Source organism: Blennius ocellaris (assembly GCF_963422515.1).
Source record: "Blennius ocellaris genome assembly, chromosome: 12".
Taxonomy (NCBI): Eukaryota; Metazoa; Chordata; class Actinopteri; order Blenniiformes; family Blenniidae; genus Blennius; species Blennius ocellaris.
This window is the reverse complement of record NC_137661.1, coordinates 29,162,145-29,188,949: the sequence shown is the minus strand read 5'-3', so window position 1 is coordinate 29,188,949 and position 26,805 is coordinate 29,162,145. Positions and strand designations below refer to the sequence as shown.

Here is a 26,805-nt window from a genome sequence, read left to right as displayed (position 1 = left end):
CCACGGAGAAGCAGCCTCCGAGCCACGGCAGCAGTCGGGTCCTCAGAGGGTCCAGACCGGCAGACTGACCACCTGGTCCAGGATTCCAGGCAGGGGGGGTCAGTGGTCCACGAGACGCATTTTGAATTGACATCAAAGTCTCATATTTGAATCAAGACGTCACATAAATAAACAGCAGACTTTATTCATGTTTTGAATGAATCCCACCTCACATCTGGAGCTCACCTTCTGCAGCTGTGAGGTTCAGAATGACAAACAGCTGGCCCTGAACCTCGGCTGTGAGTTCGATCAGCTCGCAGCATCTGTCCACATTCTGCTCACCGGAAACCACCTGCCAGGAAATCATGTGATCACCAATGCTGCTCATCAATTTGTTGAAATCAGTCAAAGCATTGGGGTTTGTGGCACAATTGACTGCTTCATTTGGCATTTTGGTGATGATATACACCACAGGTGAATACGTTTTATAATATTGACTAGAGTATCACTGTGGAAAATCAAAACGCTCAGATTGTATTTGACAGTGTTTGACACTGACGTCACCTTATCTCGTATTCACTGAAAATAAATCCTGTCTTCTGTGACTTCTACTGGAAAGATTTTCACCCCGAATGGATTCACTGATATAGTTTGGTCTGGAAATATCTATCTTCATATTTTCAGCTACATTTTGCATTGTTTGCTTAATTGTGCGTTCAGGATGGAACCAATAATTTATTTTGGACGCCAGTGTTTTAATTACATTGACCAAGAGTAGCGTCAGCAGGAAGGGAAGAAACAAAATGTTTCAAATATTTATTGGATATGTTCTATTGAAAATTCGCAAACATTATAAATCTAACAGACATTCATAAAACTGTCAATGTTTCACAGTTTAAAAATGTTTGATAGTTTTAAAACGTGTGAAGCCAAAATCAAAGAGTAAAATGAGCCAGAGCAGTCACAGGGTGCTCGTATTGCGGCGACGCAAGACTTTATTTAATAAATGATTTAAAACAAAAACACTGGAATGACTGGAGGTTCAATTTAAGCTGTAAATCTCTAAAACTCCCCACAATTCGGCTTTGGACACAGAAGTTGTTGTGGATCTGTTGTGCGGCTTGTTTCCACCGGAAGCAACAGTAAGTGAACCATCTCAACACGGCCTCTTTGGTCTGAGGGACCGTAACCATGGCGACGGGCGTCCATAGCAACCAAACTCCAACGGAAAGTCGATGTAATCTGAAGGAGCGCATTCCTTTGCTGAAATGATTGAAATGATTTATTCCCTCAGTAAACATGCAGCTTCACACGATGCGACGTAGAAACAGGAAAGTACAATATGACCAAAATAACAATCTTACTTTCCCTTTAAGACAAATCGGGGTAAACAAGGCAATTGATCACTCGTGGATGGAGTTTTGATGAGAAGATCTAAACTGTCTGGAGCGTGACGTCACGTGCAGGTCAGTCCTGACTTATTGATGACTTACATGGTAGTCGTGGTGGAAGTTCTCCAGTTTGTCCTGCAGGACGCTGAACGCAGACGTGCTGGTTAATCTCCTCAGGGTATCGGCCATGGCTGAGGTCCTCCGGGGCTCCGGGCTGCCTGGGGGGGGGGCAAGCACCGCCTCAGTTGTGGCAACCGAACAGGACGAGACGAGACGAGACGAGCTGCAAACTATAAAACACGAAACAAAACAAAACCTCACTGAATGACAAGAAAAGAGCGTCTGTCTGCTGCAGTGTAAACCCACACTGTCAGCCGACACCACACACACACACACACACACACACACACACACACACACACACACACACACGCACACGCACGCACGCACACACACACACACACACACACACACACACACACACACACACACACACACACACACACACACACACACACAGTGCCTGCGAGATTAAATCCGATTATATACTGCCTGACTCGCTCAGTCATATCAGTATCAGTAGAAATCTGGGATTTGAATCGGAGGCTTTACCCTCTTTAATTCTATTCTCGAGAATAACTCGCGATGATACTGTACTGCAGATAAATTACAAGAAGTTTTACTGTAAAACCATGGATGTTTTAGAATACGACCCAAATAAGCTCAAGTGTAGTTATGCTGTTTATTGCCTATAACCACAGCTACAGAGCCCCAGAGGGATTTATTTCTCCAGCATGTCCTTTTAGGGGCTCCGTAAATCGCCCTTAACCTTTGAAAAAACATTTACTCGAACATAGATTACCACAAATGTTGCGAGTTGAAGTAGAATAGAATAGAATAGAATAGAATGGACTCGAATAAGATATAAATTAATTGTTTCACACAATATTGAAATGTAGAACTACCACAGTAAAGAAATACACACACATAATAAATAAGCAAAATACTTTAACCACCATTTTAAACGTTTCTATTTCACATAAACATGTGTATAAAGAACACGCTGATAAAACGTGTTTCAGATGTTTAAAACGTGAAGGCGGTGGTTTTTTTTAACTCACATGGAAACTATGAATGGACTGCTCTATTTTGGGCTCCTGCTCTCATTGGCTGCCCGGACTCGGAATGTACCATCTATTGTTTTTGTCCCACGACCTTCTATTATTGTAAGCGCCGACAGAAAGTAAGGCAGAGTCTCTTATACTTGTTTATTCCACGTATTCTTATTCTTATTTGTTGAACAAAACAAGCAGGCTAGCACGGACTGACGAGCCCGGAGCCCGCCGGGAGAAGCCGCCCCCCCCCGGCTGTCAGAGATGGTATCTCCCGTCACTCCGCAGGCAGAAGAGGGAGGGTCAACATGGCGTCCGAACAGGTCCGTTATATTTTCTCTGTTTGTTGTTATTGTGACGTTTTGCTCATCTTGAAACCTTTATTCCATTTGCACGGCCGTCAGCGTGACACGGAGAATAAAGACCATAAAGACCTTCCAGTCTGGACGTGCGGGTGTTGGTTGTTGTTGCTGCGGCGTTTCCTCTCACATGAATAAGAACAGTCGAGCTAACGGGCTGCGGCGGCTTTCAAATACTAGTTTGTTTGTTTGCTTGTTTGTTTGTTTGTTTTGGGCCACCCTGGTGTCAGACCGTGAAGTTGTTGTCTCTGTCCTCCGCAGTCACAGCAGCGTGTCCCCTGACGGGACAGACAGCCGGTCGAGCGGGCTGCGGGTTATTTTTAGTCCGGGCCACAGACACCGAGTCGCGGCCGCTTCACGGCCACTAGCCGAGCTGTGGGGAGACACTAGGGAGACACTGGGGAGACACTGGGGAGACACTGGGGAGACACTGGGGAGACACTGAGGAGACACTGGGGAGACACTGGGGAGACACTGAGGAGACACTGGAGAGACACTGGGGAGACACTGGAGAGACACTGAGGAGACACTGGGGAGACTGAGGAGACACTGGGGAGACACTGAGGAGACACTGAAGAGACACTGGGGAGACACTGAGGAGACACTGGGGAGACACTGGGGAGACACTGGAGAGACACTGGGGAGACTGAGGAGACACTGGGGAGACACTGGAGAGACACTAGGGAAACACTGAGGAGACTGAGGAGACACTGGGGAGACACTGAGGAGACACTGGAGAGACACTGGGGAGACTGAGGAGACACTGGAGAGACACTGGGGAGACACTGAGGAGACACTGGGGAGACTCTGAGGAGACACTGAAGAGACACTGGGGAGACACTGAGGAGACACTGGGGAGACACTGGGGAGACACTGGAGAGACACTGAGGAGACACTGGGGAGACACTGGAGAGACACTGAGGAGACACTGGGGAGACACTGGAGAGACACTAGGGAAACACTGAGGAGACTGAGGAGACACTGGGGAGACACTGAGGAGACACTGGAGAGACACTGGGGAGACTGAGGAGACACTGGAGAGACACTGGGGAGACACTGAGGAGACACTGGGGAGACACTGAGGAGACACTGGAGAGATACTGAGGAGACACTGGAGAGACACTGGGGAGACTGAGGAGACACTGGGGAAACACTGAGGAGACACTGGGGAGACTCTGGGGAGACACTGGAGAGACACTGAGGAGACACTGGGGAGACTGAGGAGACACTGGGGAGACACTGGAGAGACACTAGGGAAACACTGAGGAGACTGAGGAGACACTGGGAAGACACTGAGGAGACACTGGAGAGACACTGGGGAGACTGAGGAGACACTGGAGAGACACTGGGGAGACACTGAGGAGACACTGGGGAGACTCTGAGGAGACACTGGAGAGATACTGAGGAGACACTGGAGAGACACTGGGGAGACTGAGGAGACACTGGGGAAACACTGGGGAAACACTGAGGAGACACTGGGGAGACACTGGAGACACACCAGCTCAGTTCAAGTTGAACTGATTGTCCCACAATGTCCCACAAACACAAAGCTCAGCAGGTCAATAACAGGAAGTGAGTTCCAGGGAGAAGAGAACAGAATAGAAACACTGAATCCCAGAGAACTTCTTTATCACGTCGCTTCACACAGAACCAATTGAGTTCCATATCAAAGAGACGTCCAGTGTTCTCAGGCAGTTTTTCAAAGAGACGTCCAGTGTTCTCAGGCAGTTTTTCAAAGAGACGTCCAGTGTTCTCAGGGAGTTTTTCAAAGAGACGTCCAGTGTTCTCAGGCAGTTTTTCAAAGAGACGTCATGTGTCCAGTGTTCACAGGCAGTTTTTCAAAGAGACGTCATGTGTCCAGTGTTCTCAGGCAGTTTTTCAAAGAGACGTCATGTGTCCAGTGTTCTCAGGCAGTTTTTCAAAGAGACGTCATGTGTCCAGTGTTCTCAGGCAGTTTTTCAAAGAGACGTCCAGTGTTCTCAGGCAGTTTTTCAAAGAGACGTCATGTGTCCAGTGTTCTCAGGCAGTTTTTCAAAGAGACGTCATGTGTCCAGTGTTCTCAGGCAGTTTTTCAAAGAGACGTCATGTGTCCAGTGTTCTCAGGCAGTTTTTCAAAGAGACGTCCAGTGTTCTCAGGCAGTTTTTCAAAGAGACGTCATGTGTCCAGTGTTCTCAGGCAGTTTTTCAAAGAGACGTCATGTGTCCAGTGTTCTCAGGCAGTTTTTCAAAGAGACGTCCAGTGTTCTCAGGGAGTTTTTCAAAGAGACGTCCAGTGTTCTCAGGCAGTTTTTCAAAGAGACGTCATGTGTCCAGTGTTCACAGGCAGTTTTTCAAAGAGACGTCATGTGTCCAGTGTTCTCAGGCAGTTTTTCAAAGAGACGTCATGTGTCCAGTGTTCTCAGGCAGTTTTTCAAAGAGACGTCATGTGTCCAGTGTTCTCAGGCAGTTTTTCAAAGAGACGTCCAGTGTTCTCAGGCAGTTTTTCAAAGAGACGTCATGTGTCCAGTGTTCTCAGGCAGTTTTTCAAAGAGACGTCATGTGTCCAGTGTTCTCAGGCAGTTTTTCAAAGAGACGTCATGTGTCCAGTGTTCTCAGGCAGTTTTTCAAAGAGACGTCCAGTGTTCTCAGGCAGTTTTTCAAAGAGACGTCATGTGTCCAGTGTTCTCAGGCAGTTTTTCAAAGAGACGTCATGTGTCCAGTGTTCTCAGGCAGTTTTTCAAAGAGACGTCCAGTGTTCTCAGGCAGTTTTTCAAAGAGACGTCATGTGTCCAGTGTTCTCAGGCAGTTTTTCAAAGAGACGTCATGTGTCCAGTGTTCTCAGGCAGTTTTTCAAAGAGACGTCATGTGTCCAGTGTTCTCAGGCAGTTTTTCAAAGAGACGTCCAGTGTTCTCAGGCAGTTTTTCAAAGAGACGTCATGTGTCCAGTGTTCTCAGGCAGTTTTTCAAAGAGACGTCATGTGTCCAGTGTTCTCAGGCAGTTTTTCACAGAGACGTCATGTGTCCAGTGTTCTCAGGCAGTTTTTCAAAGAGACGTCCAGTGTTCACAGGCAGTTTTTCAAAGAGACGTCATGTGTCCAGTGTTCACAGGCAGTTTTTCAAAGAGATGTCCAGTGTTCTCAGGCAGTTTTTCAAAGAGATGTCCAGTGTTCTCAGGCAGTTTTTCACAGAGACGTCCAGTGTTCTCAGGCAGTTTTTCAAAGAGATGTCCAGTGTTCTCAGGCAGTTTTTCAAAGAGATGTCCAGTGTTCTCAGGCAGTTTTTCAAAGAGACGTCCAGTGTTCTCAGGCAGTTTTTCACAGAGACGTCCAGTGTTCTCAGGCAGTTTTTCAAAGAGATGTCCAGTGTTCTCAGGCAGTTTTTCACAGAGACGTCCAGTGTTCTCAGGGAGTTTTTCACAGAGATGTCCAGTGTTCTCAGGCAGTTTTTCACAGAGATGTCCAGTGTTCTCAGGCAGTTTTTCACAGAGATGTCCAGTGTTCTCAGGCAGTTTTTCAAAGAGATGTCCAGTGTTCTCAGGCAGTTTTTCACAGAGACGTCCAGTGTTCTCAGGCAGTTTTTCAAAGAGATGTCCAGTGTTCTCAGGCAGTTTTTCACAGAGATGTCCAGTGTTCTCAGGCAGTTTTTCAAAGAGATGTCCAGTGTTCTCAGGCAGTTTTTCACAGAGATGTCCAGTGTTCTCAGGCAGTTTTTCACAGAGATGTCCAGTGTTCTCAGGCAGTTTTTCACAGAGACGTCCAGTGTTCTCAGGCAGTTTTTCACAGAGACGTCCAGTGTTCTCAGGCAGTTTGCGTTGCAGGAGAGCTCCAACGGCCCGGTGAAGAAGTCGATGCGGGAAAAGGCCCTGGAGAGACGCAGCGTGAACAAGGAGCACAACAGTAACTTCAAGGCGGGCTACGTCCCCATCGAGGAGGAGCGTCTCCACAAGACGGGCCTGAGAGGACGCAAGGGCAACATGGCGGTGTGCATCATCGTGCTCCTCTTCCTGCTCGCCTTGATTAACCTCATCGTGAGTCCCTCGGTCTTGTGCCTCTCTGGGGTTGTTGGTTGTCCCTGACTGCCCCCCCCCCCTCAGATCACGCTGGTTATATGGACGGTGATCCGCATCGGGCCCAACGGCTGCGACAGCATGGAGTTCCACCAGAGCGGCCTGCTGCGCTTCAAGCAGAAGGCCGACATGGGCGTCGTTCACCCGCTGCACAAGAGCACCGTGGGGGGCCGCAAGGACCAGGACCTGGTCATCGTGGGCAACAACAACCCGGTGAGGACGAGCAAGACATTTCATGAAACGGTTGAGATCCTGCTGTTCTTTTTGGACTGTTTATTTAGTAACACATTATATCGGAAACAACTTGTAAGAAACACAAAACATAGAAAGGGTAAAATGCTAATTCTCTAATTTCTCGCTGGAAATGTTTCCAACTCAATCAGTAACATGTCAGGCTTTGTTCAAGCACCACTGCATGACATCATCACTACTGTAGAATCAGCTTGTGGGACGTGACTGACTGCGACTGCTGAAGTCTGACGCTTCATTCAGTTCAGCCGGTCACTTTTTCTTGATGAGGTGAGTTTGTCTGTCTGTTCTCACAGCAGAGTAAAACAACTTCACATTTTGAAATGTGAATGTTTTGAAGGTTCAGACTGGGTTTATTGTAACGGGATAAAGAAACATTACTGACGGTTACGCTGAAGCCGCCTCATGTTGACAGTTTGCTCATCCTGAACTGGAGTTGTGGACCAACCAGAGAAGCTCTGCAAAGAAAAGCCAGAACAAAATCAAATCATACTATTTACTTTTTTATTTTGCTATTGTCATCAGCTTCTCCCCATTGGTTTGAATGAAACTAGCAGAAGTAGCCAGGTATAGCACAACTGTTTGAACAAGTTCACTGTCAAGTGTTTGTTTTTCATTTCACTCTGGCTGCAGGTGATTTTCCAACAAGGAAACACAAAGCTCAGCGTGGAGAAGGACAAGACGTCAGTGCTCAGTGATGTGGGCATCTCCTTCACAGACCCTCGGACACAGACCACCTTCTTCAGTACGGACTTTGAAAACCACGAGTTCCATCTGCCCAAAGGAGTGAAAGTCCTGAGTGTGAAGAAGGCGTCCACAGAGCGGGTGAGTATCGTGTTCCTCATTCCCCGAAGAGCCTCATTCACTACCGATCATCGACGTGAGACGCAGTCGTGAAGGACGGGACGGGACGTTGCCATGAAGAGACGTTTAACTCCAGCAGATCATTGTTCGAAACATTCATGTCTAATGTAAGGGGGGGGGGGGGGACACTGGGACACTGGGACACTGGAACACTGGGACACTGAGACACTGGGACACTGAGACACTGGGACACTGGGACACTGGGACCGGTCTGACAGGAACACTGGGACACTGGGACACTGGGACACTGAGACACTGGGACACTGGGACACTGAGACACTGGGACACTGGGACCGGTCTGACAGGAACACTGGGACACTGGGACTGGTCTGACAGGAACACTGGGACACTGGGACACTGGGACACTGGGACACTGGGACCGGTCTGACAGGAACACTGGGACACTGGGACACTGGGACACTGGGACCGGTCTGACAGGAACACTGGAACACTGGGACACTGGGACACTGGGACACTGGGACTGGTCTGACAGGAACACTGGGACACTGGGACACTGGGACACTGGGACTGGTCTGACAGGAACACTGGGACACTGGGACACTGAGACACTGAGACACTGGGACACTGGGACACTGGAACACTGGGACACTGGGACACTGGGACACTGGGCTTCCTGTCTGTCAACCTGCAGCCATTTCTTTGTAATTGTCAGGTTTTGTTTGGTATTTAGATCACCAGCAGTGCAGCATCAGACCTGAACATCAAAAGCGACGGGAAGGCCATCGTTCGTGGTAACGAGGGTGTCAACATCATGGGACGCACCGTGGAGTTCAAGATGGGCGGAGACATCGAGCTCCGGGCGGTACGTTGGACATCCTGAAGCGTCAGGCTGCTCAGTGACTCAGTATGACGACTGATTCTCCCTCTGCAGGAAAACAGCATCGTGCTCAATGGCTCCGTCATGTTCAACGCCACGCGCATCCCCAACTCGGCCGGCGACGTGTACTTCAACGACGGCCTGGAGCGCTACAAGCTGTGCATGTGTGAGGACGGCACTCTGTTCCGCGTGCTGGTGAAGTTCACCAACATGGGCTGCCAGACGTCAGACAACCCGTGTAGAAAAGTTCACTAGGACTGGATCGCCCGGCACCACACAAACATGACAAGCTGTTTGTTTTCAATAGAATCTTTGGAGACCAGAGGACATTTTTAATCGCTTGCACTTGAGGTCTTCCTGACAAATTAATGGTTTTCTGGTTTGTTTTTCCTTCTCTTTGCCAAATGCAGATTGTGTCATTAAGCTTTGCCTTTCGGCCAAAGAAGCATCGAACTATTTTATTGTTCTCCACATTTGTCCGCTCAATCTAAAACAGCTTCTTATCAATGCACATTACTTTATTATTTATGGATGATACTCTGGTTCAAAGCTGTTTGCAACTAGAAACTACAGTATTTATTTTGTCCTTACCGTCCAGTATTACTAATATTATAAAGCTCATGAATGGTTTGTATTACACTTAACTTGTTTTGGGCAGCTGAGTTGACATTTCCACTGATGTGTGACACACTACATTGTTATTATGATGTCTGTAAAACCTGCAGGGGAAATTTGCATTTTGGGCAAAGAAGATGTTGTAATACATATACATTTAAATATAGGATCAATTTTAAGCCATTCAGTGATGCTAAAGTGGAATAGTTTTCTTTTATTCACATGTGGGACTGTCAATTCTGCATATTCCAATAGATTTATATCTGGCACACACTGCAGGATTTTTTAAATCTTCACAGATCAACAGACCAGACACGTGATGACCACGTCAGCACCAGAGCTTCCTCTTCTGCTCTGATACTGCAGAGCTCACCATAGACGTCTGTAGATCTATAGGTCTGTGTCTATAGACGACGTCCTGGAGATGTCAACATGTTGCCACAAATCAACCTGGTGCATGTTTGGACTCCAGGATTGACTCATTTCTGTTCTGAATTCATTTTCCAACACAAAATGCATTCCCACGGGGAACAAACATGAATATTAGAGATGAGGTTGAAGACGAGCAGTGAGGAACGATAAAGTGAAACTGAGAGGTCTGCTAATATGGTCTAATGAGTTAATATTGCATAATGTCATGACGTCAGGCTGAACGGGTCAGGAGGTTTGTGTCTTTGGCTGCAGCAGCCTGGTTCCATATAACGCCTCCCGTGACGTCAGACCCCCTGCTGCTCGGCTCCTTCGGAGCAAAACACTCCACAAGGTTTCTCCTCGCAAACTCTGAACATGTTCGTCGTCTACCATGTTTCTGAGACCTTCCCAGTGGACCAGATAAAGTCCGTCCTAACATCCCCAGACACCAGCTGTTCTGCAGACGTCGGTTCGGCTCCCGGTGCTCCAGGTGCTCCCGGGGCTCCTGGTGCTCCTGGTGCTCCAGGTGCTCCTGGTGCTCCCGGGGCTCCAGGTGCTCCAGGGGCTCCCGGTGCTCCGGTGCTCCGGGGCTCCCGGTGCTCCAGGTGCTCCCGGTGCTCCCGGTGCTCCGGGGCTCCCGGGGCTCCCGGTGCTCCCGGTGCTCTGGAGCTCCCGGTGCTCCAGGTGCTCCGGTGCTCCCGGTGCTCCCGGTGCTCCAGGTGCTCCGGGGCTCCCGGTGCTCCAGGTGCTCCCGGGGCTCCCGGTGCTCCCGGGGCTCCGGGGCTCCCGGTGCTCCCGGTGCTCCGGGGCTCCCGGTGCTCCAGGTGCTCCCGGGGCTCCAGGTGCTCCCGGGGCTCCAGGTGCTCCCGGGGCTCCGGTGCTCCAGGTGCTCCCGGTGCTCCCGGTGCTCCGGGGCTCCCGGTGCTCCCGGTGCTCCGGGGCTCCCGGTGCTCCAGGTGCTCCCGGTGCTCCCGGTGCTCCAGGTGCTCCCGGTGCTCCCGGTGCTCCGGGGCTCCCGGTGCTCCCGGTGCTCTGGAGCTCCCGGTGCTCCAGGTGCTCCGGTGCTCCCGGTGCTCCCGGTGCTCCCGGTGCTCCGGGGCTCCCGGGGCTCCCGGTGCTCCCGGTGCTCCAGGTGCTCCGGGGCTCCCGGTGCTCCAGGTGCTCCCGGGGCTCCCGGTGCTCCCGGGGCTCCGGGGCTCCCGGTGCTCCGGGGCTCCCGGTGCTCCAGGTGCTCCCGGGGCTCCAGGTGCTCCCGGGGCTCCAGGTGCTCCCGGGGCTCCGGTGCTCCAGGTGCTCCCGGTGCTCCCGGTGCTCCGGGGCTCCCGGTGCTCCCGGTGCTCCGGGGCTCCCGGTGCTCCAGGTGCTCCTGGGGCTCCCGGTGCTCCGGTGCTCAGGAGGAGAGATTGGGACAACAAGTGGCCCGTCGTCCTGCAGTGTGTCCAGCCTTTACAAGACATGATACAACATTAAAAACACTCATTGTATTGCGCCAGGTTTTGTACTGACCCACCAGGTCGTGTTGCAGGTGAATAGAAATCTGTTCAGTGTTGAGTTTACACATAACATTAGTAACCAGAGTGACGGCTGTTCTGAGTGATTTGAATTGTGTGCAATGTGAGTTTCCGTTGCTCTGAGACGTGTGGTTGGGTCGGCGCTCTCGCCTTCCCTTCAACCATCATTTTGATCCAGCATTGTTTGTTTCAATAAAGCCACATGTCTGCTGCGACGCGAAACTTCTTATCGCTGAGTCAGTCGTGAGTGTTTGCTCAGTGATTTTGAGTAATAAAGTGTGGCTGCGCCTCATTTTGCTGCTTTATCACCTAATAGAATGTGACGCCAGGGCTGGGTCGTCCTCGGAGCAGAAAGAGGGAAAGACGGACTGTAAGACATTAACCCGTCATGTAAATGATTGAGTGAAATACAGAAAGGCATCTCTGAGGTGTGTTCAGCAAACACCTTCCAGACTTTGATCAGGACTTGGAGGAAAGCAGAGTTGGTTCACTTGGTGAACAACACAGAACATCGATGAGTCTTTTCATGCAAGTGACAGTTTAGAGACGTTCCAAGACTCGGATTAGTGGAACTTTACCTCGTAGCAACTGTAGTAACTTTATCAGGAGGATTACTTCAGGGGTTGTGTGTTCCCAGGAAAAGCTGCCATGGCGGCTCCACAGCGTCCGTCTGGAGCCGCTGCGCTGCTGCTGCTGGTTTCCACCGGCCTCCTCTGCTCCTCCTCACCCTCCTGCTCCCGTCAGACCCCTCTGCTCTTCAACTGCTCCTCATCGGGCCTGGCCTCCGTACCGCCGCTCGTCCCACAGGCCTTCACTGGCCTGGACCTGTCCCACAACCTGCTCACCTCGGTGGGCCCCCGGGGGCCTCGTCTCCAGCTCCGGAGCCTGTGGCTGGGAAACAACAGCATCACACGCTTGTCTCTCTGTGTGGATGTGAACCACGGAAGCCCACATCTCAGAAGCAGGCGGCGGCTGAAGCCTCCATGTGCTTCTTGGGCCCCCGGCCTGCAGCTGCTCTCTGCTGACAGGAATCAGCTGGAGCGACTTCCACAGGGTGAGTCTCAGCAATGAGTCTCAGCAATACTCACTTCTAGTAGAGAACAGGAACGTTCACTACTCCACAGGGTGAGTCTCAGCAATACTCACTTCTAGTAGAGAACAGGAACGTTCACTACTTCACAGGGTGAGTCTCAGCAATGAGTCTCAGCAATACTCACTTCTAGTAGAGAACAGGAACGTTCACTACTCCACAGGGTGAGTCTCAGCAATGAGTCTCAGCAATACTCACTTCTAGTAGAGAACAGGAACGTTCACTACTCCACAGGGTGAGTCTCAGCAATGAGTCTCAGCAATACTCACTTCTAGTAGAGAACAGGAACATTCACTACTCCACAGGGTGAGTCTCAGCAATGAGTCTCAGCAATACTCACTTCTAGTAGAGAACAGGAACATTCACTACTTCACAGGGTGAGTCTCAGCAATGAGTCTCAGCAATACTCACTTCTAGTAGAGAACAGGAACGTTCACTACTCCACAGGGTGAGTCTCAGCAATGAGTCTCAGCAATACACTCACTTCTAGTAGAGAACAGGAACGTTCACTACTCCACAGGGTGAGTCTCAGCAATGAGTCTCAGCAATACTCACTTCTAGTAGAGAACAGGAACGTTCACTACTCCACAGGGTGAGTCTCAGCAATGAGTCTCAGCAATACTCACTTCTAGTAGAGAACAGGAACATTCACTACTCCACAGGGTGAGTCTCAGCAATGAGTCTCAGCAATACTCACTTCTAGTAGAGAACAGGAACATTCACTACTTCATAGGGTGAGTCTCAGCAATGAGTCTCAGCAATACTCACTTCTAGTAGAGAACAGGAACATTCACTACTCCACAGGGTGAGTCTCAGCAATACTCACTTCTAGTAGAGAACAGGAACATTCACTACTCCACAGGGTGAGTCTCAGCAATGAGTCTCAGCAATACTCACTTCTAGTAGAGAACAGGAACATTCACTACTCCACAGGGTGAGTCTCAGCAATGAGTCTCAGGAATACTCACTTCTAGTAGAGAACAGGAACGTTCACTACTTCACAGGGTGAGTCTCAGCAATGAGTCTCAGCAATACTCACTTCTAGTAGAGAACAGGAACGTTCACTACTCCACAGGGTGAGTCTCAGGAATACTCACTTCTAGTAGAGAACAGGAACGTTCACTACTTCACAGGGTGAGTCTCAGGAATGAGTCTCAGCAATACTCACTTCTAGTAGAACAGGAACGTTCACTACAGTTAGTCTAAAAGACCAACATCAGCAGGAATCACATAACTTTGATGAGCTTTTCCCAAACAGCTGATTTCTATATGTTACGTCTGTTTTTGGGTAATTTTGGATTAATTTTCATCTTATTTAAACATACTTATTTTTGATGAAAGTCGTCACGATCATTTACTCTAGGAATAGTGTACATATTAGATTCAATGCTTTATTTTGTAATATTTCATTATAAAGTGTGATTGAGTCAGGATATGTAATACATTTATATTTGAAAACCACTTTATTGCAAGTAGCTGCCTGAAATAGTGTGTATATATACTGTTTAATCTGGATGAGTGCATTGTGTTTTATACACATGTACATACAAATGTATTGCATGACATATATTATACTGAGATGTTGGCATTGGGCAGATGTAGAGAAGAAAAACAGCTTGAGGTATAAATAGGATTACTCCAGTAAAATAACTGCACCTCAGTCAACAGCTGCACTTTTACTGCCCAACTTATTGAGCAATCACACTGAATGTACCACAGATATTGATTTATTAAAATCACCACAGTTCCCATGTGGTTTGAATGAAAGATCTGAACTCACGTTATTACTTTTGAATCTGTAAATAAAACCCAATTTGTTTCAGACTTGACCTGTGACTTGCTTCAATGTCCACTAAAGAAATCTATAAGATTCAGTAAAAAGGGTTTAAAAATATCGAAGGCTGTCCAAACCACTGTGAAGGATTCAAATGTGTAAAATGTATGAAGAAGAAAATAACATGTTGCTCAAAACAGAATCAAACAGAACTGTTTTATATTTTTGCTTTTAATTTATAGCATGGTATTAATTAATTATATTTAGAGATAGTATGATTGTGGGATAATTTATTTCCAACTTTGTAGAGTAGAGTTGGTTTTCAAGGTATTTTTATTTGTCTGAAGTACAAATATAGAATTTATCCTGTGCAAATTTTGGAAAGCATAAAAAACAAACAAACTCCAGCGATACAGCAGCACGTGGTTGTCTGGGCTCCATTGTTGGGAGTCACTGCTCATAAAGGACCTGGTTTGGATTGGCTTGTATAATTACCAGGTTTCATAGTCACTGGACAAGAGACTCATGAGGAGGTCCTGGTGATGAGCTGAGATCCATAAAGAGACATCCTGGGCTGACGCTTGGTCACAACATGTTGGAATTCCTCTCCAACTGGTTGAACAAAGCTCATTTAAAGCTCAATAACTTCGGTGTATTCACATGTTTGTGTTTGCAGATTGTATGTGGCCTTCAGAATGGTTTTGACTCACTGGTGGAGAAACAAAACCTTTAACTGACATCTTTTACCCAGGAGAGTCAGAGATCATCTCTGATTGCTGCACAATCAATTCTCTCAGGAATGTCTGATAAATGTTCATATTGTTTATGAATGTCTGTCAAAAACAACGTTTTGAGGCCCACAGTGGGATAAATCTGAAATGTGGACACGTCACTGTTACTGTTCTGTCATTTGTTTGTTTGTTTGTTTGTTTCTTCTCCATATGAACGGAGTCACACTGATATGCTTTATCTTTGGAACTTTGCTCCCTGCAGAAACCAAGATAATGACACTGTGCAGCTTTTAAGCAGTGTTATAAATGTGTATATAGACATTCCTGTGGGAAGAAAAGGTGCAAGCTGTCATGCATGCACATTTTTTTTCTTCCACCTTTGTTTTGCTAAAAATAAATAAATAAATAAATACATACATGCTTCCATTCAATAGAACATGTGCATTTTTAAGAAAAAAAAAGTCATTCCTGTTGTTTGTTTTGGAGGCATTTACTTAGCAAGTGCTGTGTTGACAGGCAAAGACTCACTCCTGTTTGGTATTCAGATCAGAGCCTCCTTGCCTCTGTAAGGAAGCACAGAGCCACACTGTCTCACTCCAGCCAGGAGTCTCAGGGTTTCAGTCACACTGAAGAGGACAGGAAGTGCACGGCAGGCTCATTATAAGTAATCAATACAAAAACACAGCAGAGGAATTTGGATTTATATTCTGGGATGAACCTCACATTGATTCAAATGTTTTTTTATTATGATTGACAGAAGCTTGTTGCTCATATTGTATGAACCAAATGTAGCAAGCACACAAATAAATGGCTTTCCAGAACGAAAAAATAAGCCCTTACAAGATCAGAATGAACAATCCATAGCAACCAGGCATTGAAAGGTCCGAGACAGGCCTGCTGTTATTGCTGGAAACAGACGTTCCACGCTTTTTCTAATTCCAGTTCTTGTTTGCTGTCGTGCAGGACTGAGAGCCGTCACGTCTCTGGAGGTCCTGCAACTGTCTTTCAACAAGATCACTTCTCTACACAGACGAGACTTGAGCCGCCTTCAGCAGCTCAGAGAGCTCCACTTGAAACACAACCTCATCACTCGTCTCCATCCTCACGTCTTCCAGGGTTTAGTCCAGCTCAAGGTGAGAATGATGATCAATGGGAATGTATTCTTCAAAAGATTCCGCTGGTTGGTGTTAAGGCCTGCTCATTTTCCAGTTCAGTCACATTGTTTTCTTGCTGCAATATGAGTTGTTTGTGAGGTGGTTGTAGTTCAAATCACCAATTCCTCTCACGCTGGGGGGTCGGGAGATCCTGCAGTCCATAATGTAAGAAAGTTGCTGAATAATTATTGACTAAAATTGTTAAACTGGTGAAAACATCCAGAGGGCGTGGAGGTAAGTCGCTGTCACATTCGTATTGCGGAGTCAGAGAAGCCTATTCCGTTCATGTTTTGTTGAGTAATATGAGTCATGTGAAGGATTTTCAATGGGATCAATAGTGGGTTTATGTTTCTTGTTATAATGAACATATTTCACAGATTCTGATCCATAATAATAATAATAATAATATTTTAATGAAAAGAAAAGCTACATTTATTGCATTTTTGTGCTTTGAGTTCCCTGTTGGCTACATTTGAATATGTTGTTCTTTTCAAAGGTCGTTGATCTCAGCTTCAACCTGCTGACAAGCCTGCATCCGTCGACGTACCTCACTGTGCGAAACATTGGCGCCCACATTCAGCTGTCTGGAAACCGGTGGCAGTGTGACTGCAGCATGCGCAGCCTGAAAAGGCGGCTGGCCTACGACCACAGCAGAGGCCTGCGGGCCTGGCCCTTGGCGTGTGCATCCCCCTCCACCTTGTCAGGCCGAGATCTACTACACCTGGAGGAGGACGACCTGAACTGTGCCGAAAACACCCCTGGAATCCATCGAGATGTGACCGTCCATATCGGCTCTGAGATTCTCCTGTCCAGCTCCACAGCAGGTAAAACTGTAAACATGACAAACAAAGGAAAAACTAAACATCTATTTTACTGGAAGGCTGTTTTTCAAAGTCCAATTGAATGTCCACATTGTCTTTTGTTGTAGGCACAAGGTGGTGGACACCCAGTGGTCGATCATCTGCAAGCCAACCTCTGCTTATCAAAGACTTCACAGAGGGAGACGCAGGACTGTATGTGTGTGTGTCTGAAGGACAGCAAGTCGTGTCAGTGTTCAACCTCCAGATCAGTAACATGGGAAGTTCAAAGAGAGGCCGTAGAGATTTACATCTGGCCGGCACAGAGGGTACTCCAAACTCATTGGGTGAGAGTAGAAATCAGGGTACTACTCAATATGACCTGACTCTTGCCGTGTGTCTGTCTGTTTTTATCACATTTTTGGTAGCTTTTATTCTTGGAGTTCTTGCAAGACCTTGTATTGACATGCTTTGGAAAAGGCTGACCGGCAGGACAAGTGTAGAAACAACTAGATCTGTGTCTTCTGTTGAACAAAGACAATATAACAATGAGGCATACTGTTCCAGTGATGAACCAGAGGTGATTGGAGTAGGCAGGGAAAGGAGAGTCACGTTTAGCACTATAGACTATGTAAAGGATGGCACCGTACCGTATTACGACACTGTGGCCAGTGACAGTCGGCAAGGCATTGATAAGGATGTAGTGATTGAGTGTGACGTATCTGAGAAACAGAGTAGTGGAGCTTCTGGAAGCACAAGCCGTTCGCAGGTAAAGCATTCAGTTGATGACAGAGATGTTTCTGGTGACCGCAGACAAATGAAGCTTGAACCCACCACAGACCCCGCTGAGCAGGGTGGCAGGCGGCGTCTGTCGTCTTCCTCCTCCTCCTCCTCCTCCTCTGATTCTTCACAGTCTGAAAAAGGAATTCAAGGAAAACAAGTGCAGCAAAAAGCAGAATTCTCTGTTGGCAGAAAAATGGAGGTGAGTCAAGTTTCCATGGAGGGCACAACTCCAACTATCAAAGGTTCTTCAGAACCCTTTGCTGACTGGTTACCACATGCAGAAACAACAGACCCAAACTTCTCCTCAGAGATTGGAGAGCCATTTGAATTCAGTGATTCTGGTCAAAGCACACCAGCCAGGTCCAACAGTGTGTTTGTTTCTACCAATCATCCAAAACAAATTGTGGCACCGAGTTCAGATAAACAGAAGAGACATGAGACATCCAGTTCCAGTTCCAGTTCCAGTTCCAGGTCCTATGTCAGTGATGGTGAGCCAACAGAGTACACAGTGAACTACGACCAGAGTACAGAACAATACAAAAGTTTGAAACATAAAAACATCAACACAGACTTGATCCAGCCCACTGTAGTTTTGAACCAGCGTGACAACAGGTATGAAGCAGAAAGGCCTGCAGTGAAGACTGGCCACTCCTCCTCCTCCTCCTCCTCCTCCTCCTCGGCCGACAGCGACCAGGAGCCAGGGAAGCGCTCACTCAAGCAAGAAACCACACAAGAGATATGGAGGGAGACCAGTTTGAAAGCTACAACCGTGTCTCATTCAAAGTGGCGGGACCGAGATTTGAGTGTGACCAGTAAGAGTCTGGATACCAGAGCGCCTCCATCCACTGGACCATCGTCTTCCTCTTCTTCCAGCAGCGACAGTGAAGTAGAAGTCCCAGACCACACATTAGAGGAAGAAGGCACGGGGAATCAAATCAACAAACCTTTGAATATCCGTGCTTCTTTACCAGTTTTGACTTCATCTTCCAGTGATGAGAGTGTCGACCTGGATCAGGAGGCAAAGACCACAAGAACTCAGTTTGAAGAATCTCAAAGAGCAACAGCTGTTTCCAGTCAACGTTGGCCTGAACTTGATCTTGAGCAAGTTTCAAGGCCTGAGAATCATTTCATCATCAAGGCATCAGCATCAGCCTCCGATTCATCTTCCGATAGTGACAGTGAGATTGGAAAAAGCCACAGCAGCAAACACGGAGCTGGGAAGTTGGCTTTGAATGGAGAGTGGCCTACGATAGATCTTCAACGTGTTCGTAAAATCAGGAGGCGTCTTGATGTCAAGTTTTCATCACCAGCTTCTGGTTCAACAGAAACTCGGTGGTCTCCTGTTGCCCTGGAGTTTCCAGTGCACACCAAGACTGGTCTTGATATCAAGAAACCAAGGCCAACTTCTTCTTCTTCTTCTTCGTCATCTCATAGTGAAAGTGAGGATGAAACCACACGTAACACAAACAAGCAACCATTGGAAAAGCAAGGCATTGCAAGGCCCCCAACTCAATCTTCTGAATTAAGAAATTCTAATGCAGACACAAAGAGGCCTGCCGTTCCCCACATTAACATCCATCCAAACATCAAACCACCATCACCGTCAGATTCGTCCTCCAGTAGTGACAGTGAGGACGAGAAATCCAAACACATGGACAGAATCCCCCAACTTAAAGTCTATCCAACAGTGAGTAACAAACCAGCAGCCCAGTGGCCTGCTATAGACCTTCAGCGAACCACACGTGTCAAGAGACGTCTCGATATAAAAGCACCACAACTGTCGCCTGATTCGTCCTCGAGCAGTGACAGTGAGGACGAGAAACCAAAACACATGGAGAAGAGCCCTCAGTGGGGGTTAATGGGGCTCAGCCCTCAACTTAAAGCATCTCAAACAGTGAGTAACAAACCAGAAGACCAGTGGCCTGCTATTGATCTTCAGCGAAATACACGTGTCAAGAGACGTCTCGATATAAAAACATCACCATTGTCGTCTGATTCGTCCTCAAGTAGTGACAGTGAGGATGATACAACAAAACCTATGCAAAGAAAGGGAAATGGAGAGTTACACTTGTCAAGACCTTCAACTAAACTGTCTCAAACAGGAAGTCCTCCTGATGTAAATGATGTCCAAATTACTCAAACTAAAAGGAGAGCCCCCCCACCACCACGTGAAGCAAGACAAGGGTCAACTAAAGAGCAGCCCTCCCCTGGTCTGGAGCAAACAGCACATATTGAGAAGCATCTACATGTCAAAGCACCATCATCGTCTTCTGGTTCATCTTCTAGCAGTGACAGTGAGGAAGAAACTACAAGCAAAACACAAAAACAGACAACAGCGAAACTGGGAATTACGAGGCTCCACTATCAGAAATATCAAAGAGAAAGTCGTATTGAAAGCTGGCCGGCCATAAATCTTCAGTATATTCCTAAAATCAAGAGACGTCTGGATATCAAACCATTATTACCAAAGACTGATTCTTCTTCCAGCAGCAACAGTGATGGTGAAGCAACAACACAAATAAGAAAACAGACAGGAGGGAAATCACACACGTCAAGACTTTCTAAAAAAGTATCTCCATCAGTGAGTCAAGAGCCGGAAAAACAGTGGCCTGTTGTAGATCTTCAGCGGACGACACGCATTAAGAGACGTCTAGATTTTAAAACAACTCCTCTATCTGCTTCTTCTTCTTCTTCCTCTTCTTCTTCATCATCTTCTAGTAGTGACAGTGAGCATGAAAGGACCGACCACAAACAAAAGCAGGGACCAGGAAAGTTGTCCATTACAAGGCTCCCCTCAGAAAATGATGACCCAGAAGCAAAGTGGTCTGCCATAGATCTTCAACATATCCCTCGAATTAAGAGGCGCCTGGATATCAAACCAACATCACCATTGTCTGATTCATCCTCTAGCAGTGACAGTGAGGATGAAAAAACAAAACACGTGTTGAAACAGGAACATGGAAAGTTGTCAGAAATTAAAGTCGCTCCAACAGTAAGTCATGGGCAAGAAACATGGCAGGCTGCCATAATTGTTGACAAAATCACTCATACAAAGAAAAGAGCCCCATCTCCACCTCGTGAAGAAAGCCATGAGTCCACTAAAGAGAGGATTGCCCTTGAGCAAACCACACACGTCAAGAGGAATCGAGATGTTGATGTAAAACCAGTATCTTCAGATTCATCTTCCAGTAGTGACAGTGAGGAAGAAACTAGAGGTCACACACAAAGACAGACTGTAGAGGAGCTGGGAATTACAAGCCCTCCATCTGAAAGTGATCATCGAGATGCAAGAAGACCTCTTCAAGGTCCTTACCAAATTCCTCGAATCAAGAGGCGAATAGACATTAAAGCTCCATCACCAGCGTCTGATACATCCTCTAGTAGTGAAAGTGAAGATAACACTAAAGGCCACACACAGAAGCAAAGAGCAGAAGAACTGGGCTTTCCAAAAGTCCCACCAATGAAGACACATACCCAAAGGCATTCCCCAGATGCAAAGTGGCCTGCCATCGATCTTCGGCACATTCCTCACATCAAGAGACGTCTAGACATTAAACCAACAGACCTATCGTCTTCTTCATCATCCTCCAGTAGTGACAGTGAGTATGAAAAGACATATCATGACCAAAAGCAGGGACCAGGAAAGTTGTCCGTCACAAGGCTCCCCCCAGTAAATTATGAGTCAAAGTGGCCTGCCGTCGATCTTCGGCACATTCCTCACATCCACAGGCGTCTGGATATCAAACCATCATCAACAATGTGGGACTCGTCTTCCAGCAGTGACAGTGAAAACGAATACACAGAACGCATAAAGAAACCAGAACAAGGGGATTTTCACACTCCAAGATCTCCATCAAAAGTATTTCATAAACAAGAAATGCAGCAGCTTGCTGTAGACATTCATCCCCGTTCAGGACTCGAGGAACGTCTCGACAGAAAAAACCCATCATCATCTTCCTCGTCCTCCAGTAGTGACAGTGAAGATGAGATTAGAGGCCCGACTCAGAACCAAAAAGCAGTGAATGAGGGAATTACCATGCTCCCATCCCAAAGGTCTGATCCAGAAGCAAGATGGCCACTTTTAGATCTTCAGTATATGACTCTAGTCAAGAGGCGTCTAGATATTAAACCATTGTCACCCAATGAAACAATAAGATTAAAGACAGAACAAGAACAAAGGGTTCCAATTAAAGTGTCTCAAACAGTGAGACAGGAGTCAGAAATACAGCCTCCTGCTGTAAACGCCAATATCACCAATATAAAGACAACAGCCCCGGCGCTCCCTCATGCATCACAGTTAAGTGGCGGGAATACAAACTATACTCTGAAGAGCAGGAGAGAGAAAACTGACGAAGAAGGTTCAAGTCAATCTTCAAGCAGTTCTGACGAACAAGAGCAGGACAGGAAAGAGTTTGGCCCTTCAAAATTCCTCCCAGATATGGATTCCAAATGGTCTGATCTGGGCTTCAGCAGCACCCCACAAGTTAAAAGGCATCTTGATATCAAGACTATGTCACATGTACCTGAGTCATCTTCTCGTGATTATCGTGAATATGGGACAACAGACCTGAGTTATCAACCAGGGAAAAAGAAAAGTGTATCTGACTTTGATGAAAATGTCACTTATAAGTCCTACAACAGAAGAAGCCTGAATATAAAAGCACCATTGCCAAAATCAGATCAGGGCAATTCTTCTGTCTCTCAAGAGTCTGAATCCAGCTCCTCCAGCGACAGTGAAGAAGACGATCAACACAACAGAGCTCAAATAGAAACAGGACCATCTTTCACATCTAAAGCTTCTAAAAAGGTATTGCTTGGGTCTTCAAAAGGCCCTTTGATTTCTCACAGTTCAAAGATGGATCATGACATCAAATTAGAGAAGTACACAACTATTTCAGATGACTTGGCTGACAAGACAATGAGTGACAAGGCAAACATAAATCCAGAGCTTCAGTCACGATGGGCGACAATGAATCTTGGATTTTCCCGCTTCAGAAAGCGTCTTGAAGTGTCGTCACAGACACATGAAGCTCTGCCCTCATCGCCTCCACCCGACTCGCCCAACTACTCCAGTGGTGACGGTGGACCTGGGAGTCAAATTAACAGGGCAAGGTGGAGAAGGGTTGTTGGGATGCAAGGAATAACTGAAACAGACTCATCTCCGGTACTGAAACAAACACCAACGTATGGTTCTTACACTCTGACGAGCCAGGGTAAGTCCAGTGATTCATTTGAAGTGAAAGGAAGCCTCAGAAAAGACGACAGCTTCTCCACTACTGAAGAAAAGCCAAACAAAGGCTTTGCTGTACCACATATTGAAGGTTATCAGGATATCAGGAGGAGTGGAAATGCTCCCACAACGCCACCACGACGCCAACGTTCTGCTTCATCGTCAAGCAGCAGCAGTGAGAACAAGGTAGACCGTCATGTACCTGACCTGACACACGGCATCCCACGTCTGAAACGGCGTCTGAATATTAAGACGCCTTCACCCAAGTTAAGTAGTTCTTCATCTTCAAGTGATGGTGAAAAGGAGGTGGCAGGACACGCATCAAGCTGGTCAGGAATGACAGACAATGATTCTGTCATTGCTTATAAACGTGTGATCATCAAAAGTCCGTCACTGCCAAGCAGCTCGTTCTCCTCAAGTGGCAGAAGTCAAAGTACCGACAATACAAACAGAGTGTCCAGCATGAGCGTTGACGGTACAACGAGGAATAGCCAACAGTACAAACACAACACCGGTGTAGACATGCCACCTGAGATCAAATGGACGGGCATTGGTCATCATCTGTCTGACCTGTCAAACTCCACTGACAGGAGAAATCTGAATTCAACCTTAAAATATCCTGACTCAGCACTTCCAGCACTGCCACAAGTCCCCCCATCCAGTTCCTCGGAGTCATCCAGCAATGACAGTGACGATGACAAAAAGCAAGAAGGTAGGAAACCAAGGCCAACATTAACTCATGAATACTCATCTATCCACACATACAAGGTTTCAGCTGCATCCAGCAACACTCGTGACGGGCTTGACGAGCCTCCTGGCAGCAGGACACAAACTCTGAGGACGGTGTCAGTGGACCGGCAGGAAACTAAAGGCCTCAGTGCCCTAAAAGTGATGTCATCAGCGAGGCAAAGGTGGGACACAGAAGGTACTGACATACTGGGAAATCCACAAGGCGTGGTGGGTTTTAACGATCACATCCAGCCTCCGTCCCGACCACCTCTGGCTGCAGCACAGCTCTCCTCCACTTCAGCGTACGCTGCAAGAGAAACAGATGTGTTGGGGACCATCCCCCACTACAGGAGACACAACATTGACTACACTGGACCACCACAGGGGGCGCCACCTACCGTTCCAGCAGCACCAGCGCCAGAGGAAGCTGCTATGTTGAGATGGAGATCTTCCCAAAGCATGAGGCCTCAGGAGTGGGAGGTGGATGCAGTCAGTCAACAGAGCAGGAACACCAACCTGACGGCTCCTGCATCACTTACATCAGACGACCTGGGACACTTTGACTCCAGGGACACCATCAGTCAAGTTTGAGTTGGAATCTTTTGTGTCTGTACCTCTTGGAACAATGAAGCCCATGTTTGACCAGAAGACCCCCTGGTGTTTCACCTCATTCTGAACAAGTTCTGAGGTTTTAGCCAAATTGGGAATGGGCCTGAATCCTGGCACCAGTTCCTTGCTGGTCTCCAGCAGCAGAATCTGAACCAGTATGAGACCTTATGACTCAAACACACATGGGCTTAAAAAAACACAGCCAATTTATGATTTTATGATGCGAACATGCTTTTTAAATGAAAGTTTTATGTGATGATGATGATGATGATGATGATGATGTTCATTATTGTAGTAACATTTAAAAGATGCTTGTTTAAAAAGATCAGATTTAAAAGAGTCCAGACATGGAATGTTTCTGATGTTGGGTGAGAAGGAGTTGGAATTCAATGCCCCAGTGTGATTTAAAGAAGATTACGATGAGTAGGAAGGTTTGCCAACAACAAAAATAGACCAATTTCAGGTACGTTTGATCAGTTCAGGTGTTTCAAATCACCTCTATTGCTGTTCTAAGAGTCGTGAGGCGCAAAGAAGCAGGTGTCAAGAAGCAGGTGTAAAGAAGCAGGTGTAAAGACTCCAGGAGAGAGAATCTGAGTCTCGTTGTAAAAGAAAAGGTTCGTTTGAAGAGCAAAACATCTACTTTGAAGAGTCCAGGTATATATTGAAAAATGTTGTGCCTACTTGTTCAGGAACAAATGAACTCACGATGAAGACTGTCAGGAATTTAAAGTGGGATTCTGCTTCACATCTGGTCTGGCTGATCAGTCGACTGTCCAGGTTTAATGGTTCTGAGTCGAAGTGAGAGCGGCTGGGAAAAGTTCTGCTTTAAGCTGTTTGCTGGTTTGATTCTCTGTTGTTTTGTTTATCCAGAGGACAATAAAGGGTTAATGAACAACAAACCATGTGTTGCTGTAACTTGAACCAACTAAGAACCATGGATGGAAGCAACAAATTACAAATACTGTCAGTATATTGTACTTTGGGGGACTTGTACTTTATGACCATTCTATCATTTTGGAAGTATGAAATTCTGGCTTAACTCTAAAATCATGTCACTATTGAGTGTCAATATTTAAACCTTTTGATCTGTACTTCTCTCGTCAATTTAGTCTCTATCAGAAACAAATAATGGTATTTCATGTACTTCAGTTTGAAAAATGTAATTCCCAGGTATTACAAGGGCCTTGAAAAGCATCTAAACCAATACTTGGAGAAGTTTTAGAGAATGGCACTTTAACTTGCAACTGAATATATTTGAAGACGGAACCCTAACCCTTCTTTGTACCTCTGCTGAGAATCGACGGTTTCTGGTTGTGAAGCAGCAGCAACAAGCTGCCCAGTGTTATTTCACATTAATCTGACCTATAACTGACTATATTATTGTGAATTGAATGTAGAGGAACATTTTGTGTTGTTGTATACCATTTAAAAAAATGATTCCAAGTGTATCATATTTGTTCTTGGCTGATATCTGTGTACAATTTTAAAAATAGTAAACTAAATGGTGACATTAAATGTATAATCAATTATAGCATTACGACACTGACTGTTTCTTGATTAAAGAACATTAGCAGCAGTAAGTTGAAGAACTTGTGCCTGAAGAAATACAAGCCAGTAAGGTAACAAACCTTTTTATTTAAGTATATAGACATAGGTTATAGTGAAAACGGACATATAGACACATACTTTACATACATATATACAGATGGAACAAGGCTGTTCATCCTCCTGCGTTGTCAAGGGAAAATACTAAAACACTGATGTTCACAGTGTTTGATGAACAATCCAACAACTGGAATCTCACTGTGAATGCTGATGTGACGGGTTTAGTGAAAAGACGTTTCCACCATTGGATTCAACAAATGCTTGCATGAATCATGTCCCCACCGATATTCAGTGTATAACTTGATAGCGTAGTGCAGCAGAACCCAAAAGGCTGCTGCACTCCCAATAAATAAAGGACTCTGTAGCTGCATGTGGCTGTGGAAAGTGTCACTGCAGGAGGATCCCTGTTCCAGCGTGAGGTTCCAGGTGTGTTGCAGGTCTCGATAGACACAATCACAACCAAAAATGACTGTGTTGATCAAATCAAGCACAAAACACTTGCACAAATTTCTGTACAAAACAAAACCACTTCTGAAAAATGTATCTCGTTTTCAAAAAGGTCTCATCCATTCACAAAAGGCTGTTGGAACATGCATGCAAATATTACATTTTCTGACATTTCAGCATCACATTACAGCCAAAGACAAAAATTGTATACATGTGTTACAAGAACATTATACTAAGCAAAAAGAACAGCATAGCATCATCGCACAGCTCCAGACTGTCAGTGTCCACCGTTTATTACCGAGCAACGCTTTGAGCAGACCACCTGTAACTGGGGCTTCAAGGACCTGGTCCTGAGAAGGTCCTGGTCTTCCACTGCAGCTGTCTGGAGAGATGCTACTGGGAGGAGGAGACAACCTGAAACTAGCAGTGGACTGAGGAAGACAAAACGGATGACAGGAATGAACACCGCCGAGCTCGAGGAC

At 46.6% G+C, this 26,805-nt stretch overlaps 2 protein-coding genes across 2 annotated transcripts in view; one reads left to right on the top strand and one right to left on the bottom strand.

The window, feature by feature from the left end:
- spata18 (spermatogenesis associated 18) overlaps window positions 1-1,559 on the bottom strand; it is a gene marked incomplete at both ends in the record, with an annotated part of 5,200 nt that extends 3,641 nt beyond the window's left edge. The window contains 3 exons of the mRNA XM_080506381.1: window positions 1-72; window positions 226-331; window positions 1,473-1,559. The exon at window positions 1-72 is cut by the window's left edge and continues 44 nt beyond it. Of these exons, the coding sequence (XP_080362507.1) occupies window positions 1-72; window positions 226-331; window positions 1,473-1,559 (265 nt within the window). The remainder of the gene's footprint in view (window positions 73-225; window positions 332-1,472) is intronic.
- A 1,048-nt stretch (window positions 1,560-2,607) lies between these two features.
- sgcb (sarcoglycan, beta (dystrophin-associated glycoprotein)) lies at window positions 2,608-10,077 on the top strand. Its single transcript, XM_080505976.1, has 6 exons — window positions 2,608-2,805; window positions 6,638-6,847; window positions 6,914-7,099; window positions 7,769-7,960; window positions 8,691-8,822; window positions 8,892-10,077. Exons 1-6 carry the CDS (start codon window positions 2,791-2,793, stop codon window positions 9,090-9,092), a joined length of 936 nt encoding a protein of 311 aa, XP_080362102.1. The 5' UTR covers window positions 2,608-2,790; the 3' UTR covers window positions 9,093-10,077.
- Window positions 10,078-26,805: the final 16,728 nt, after the last annotated feature.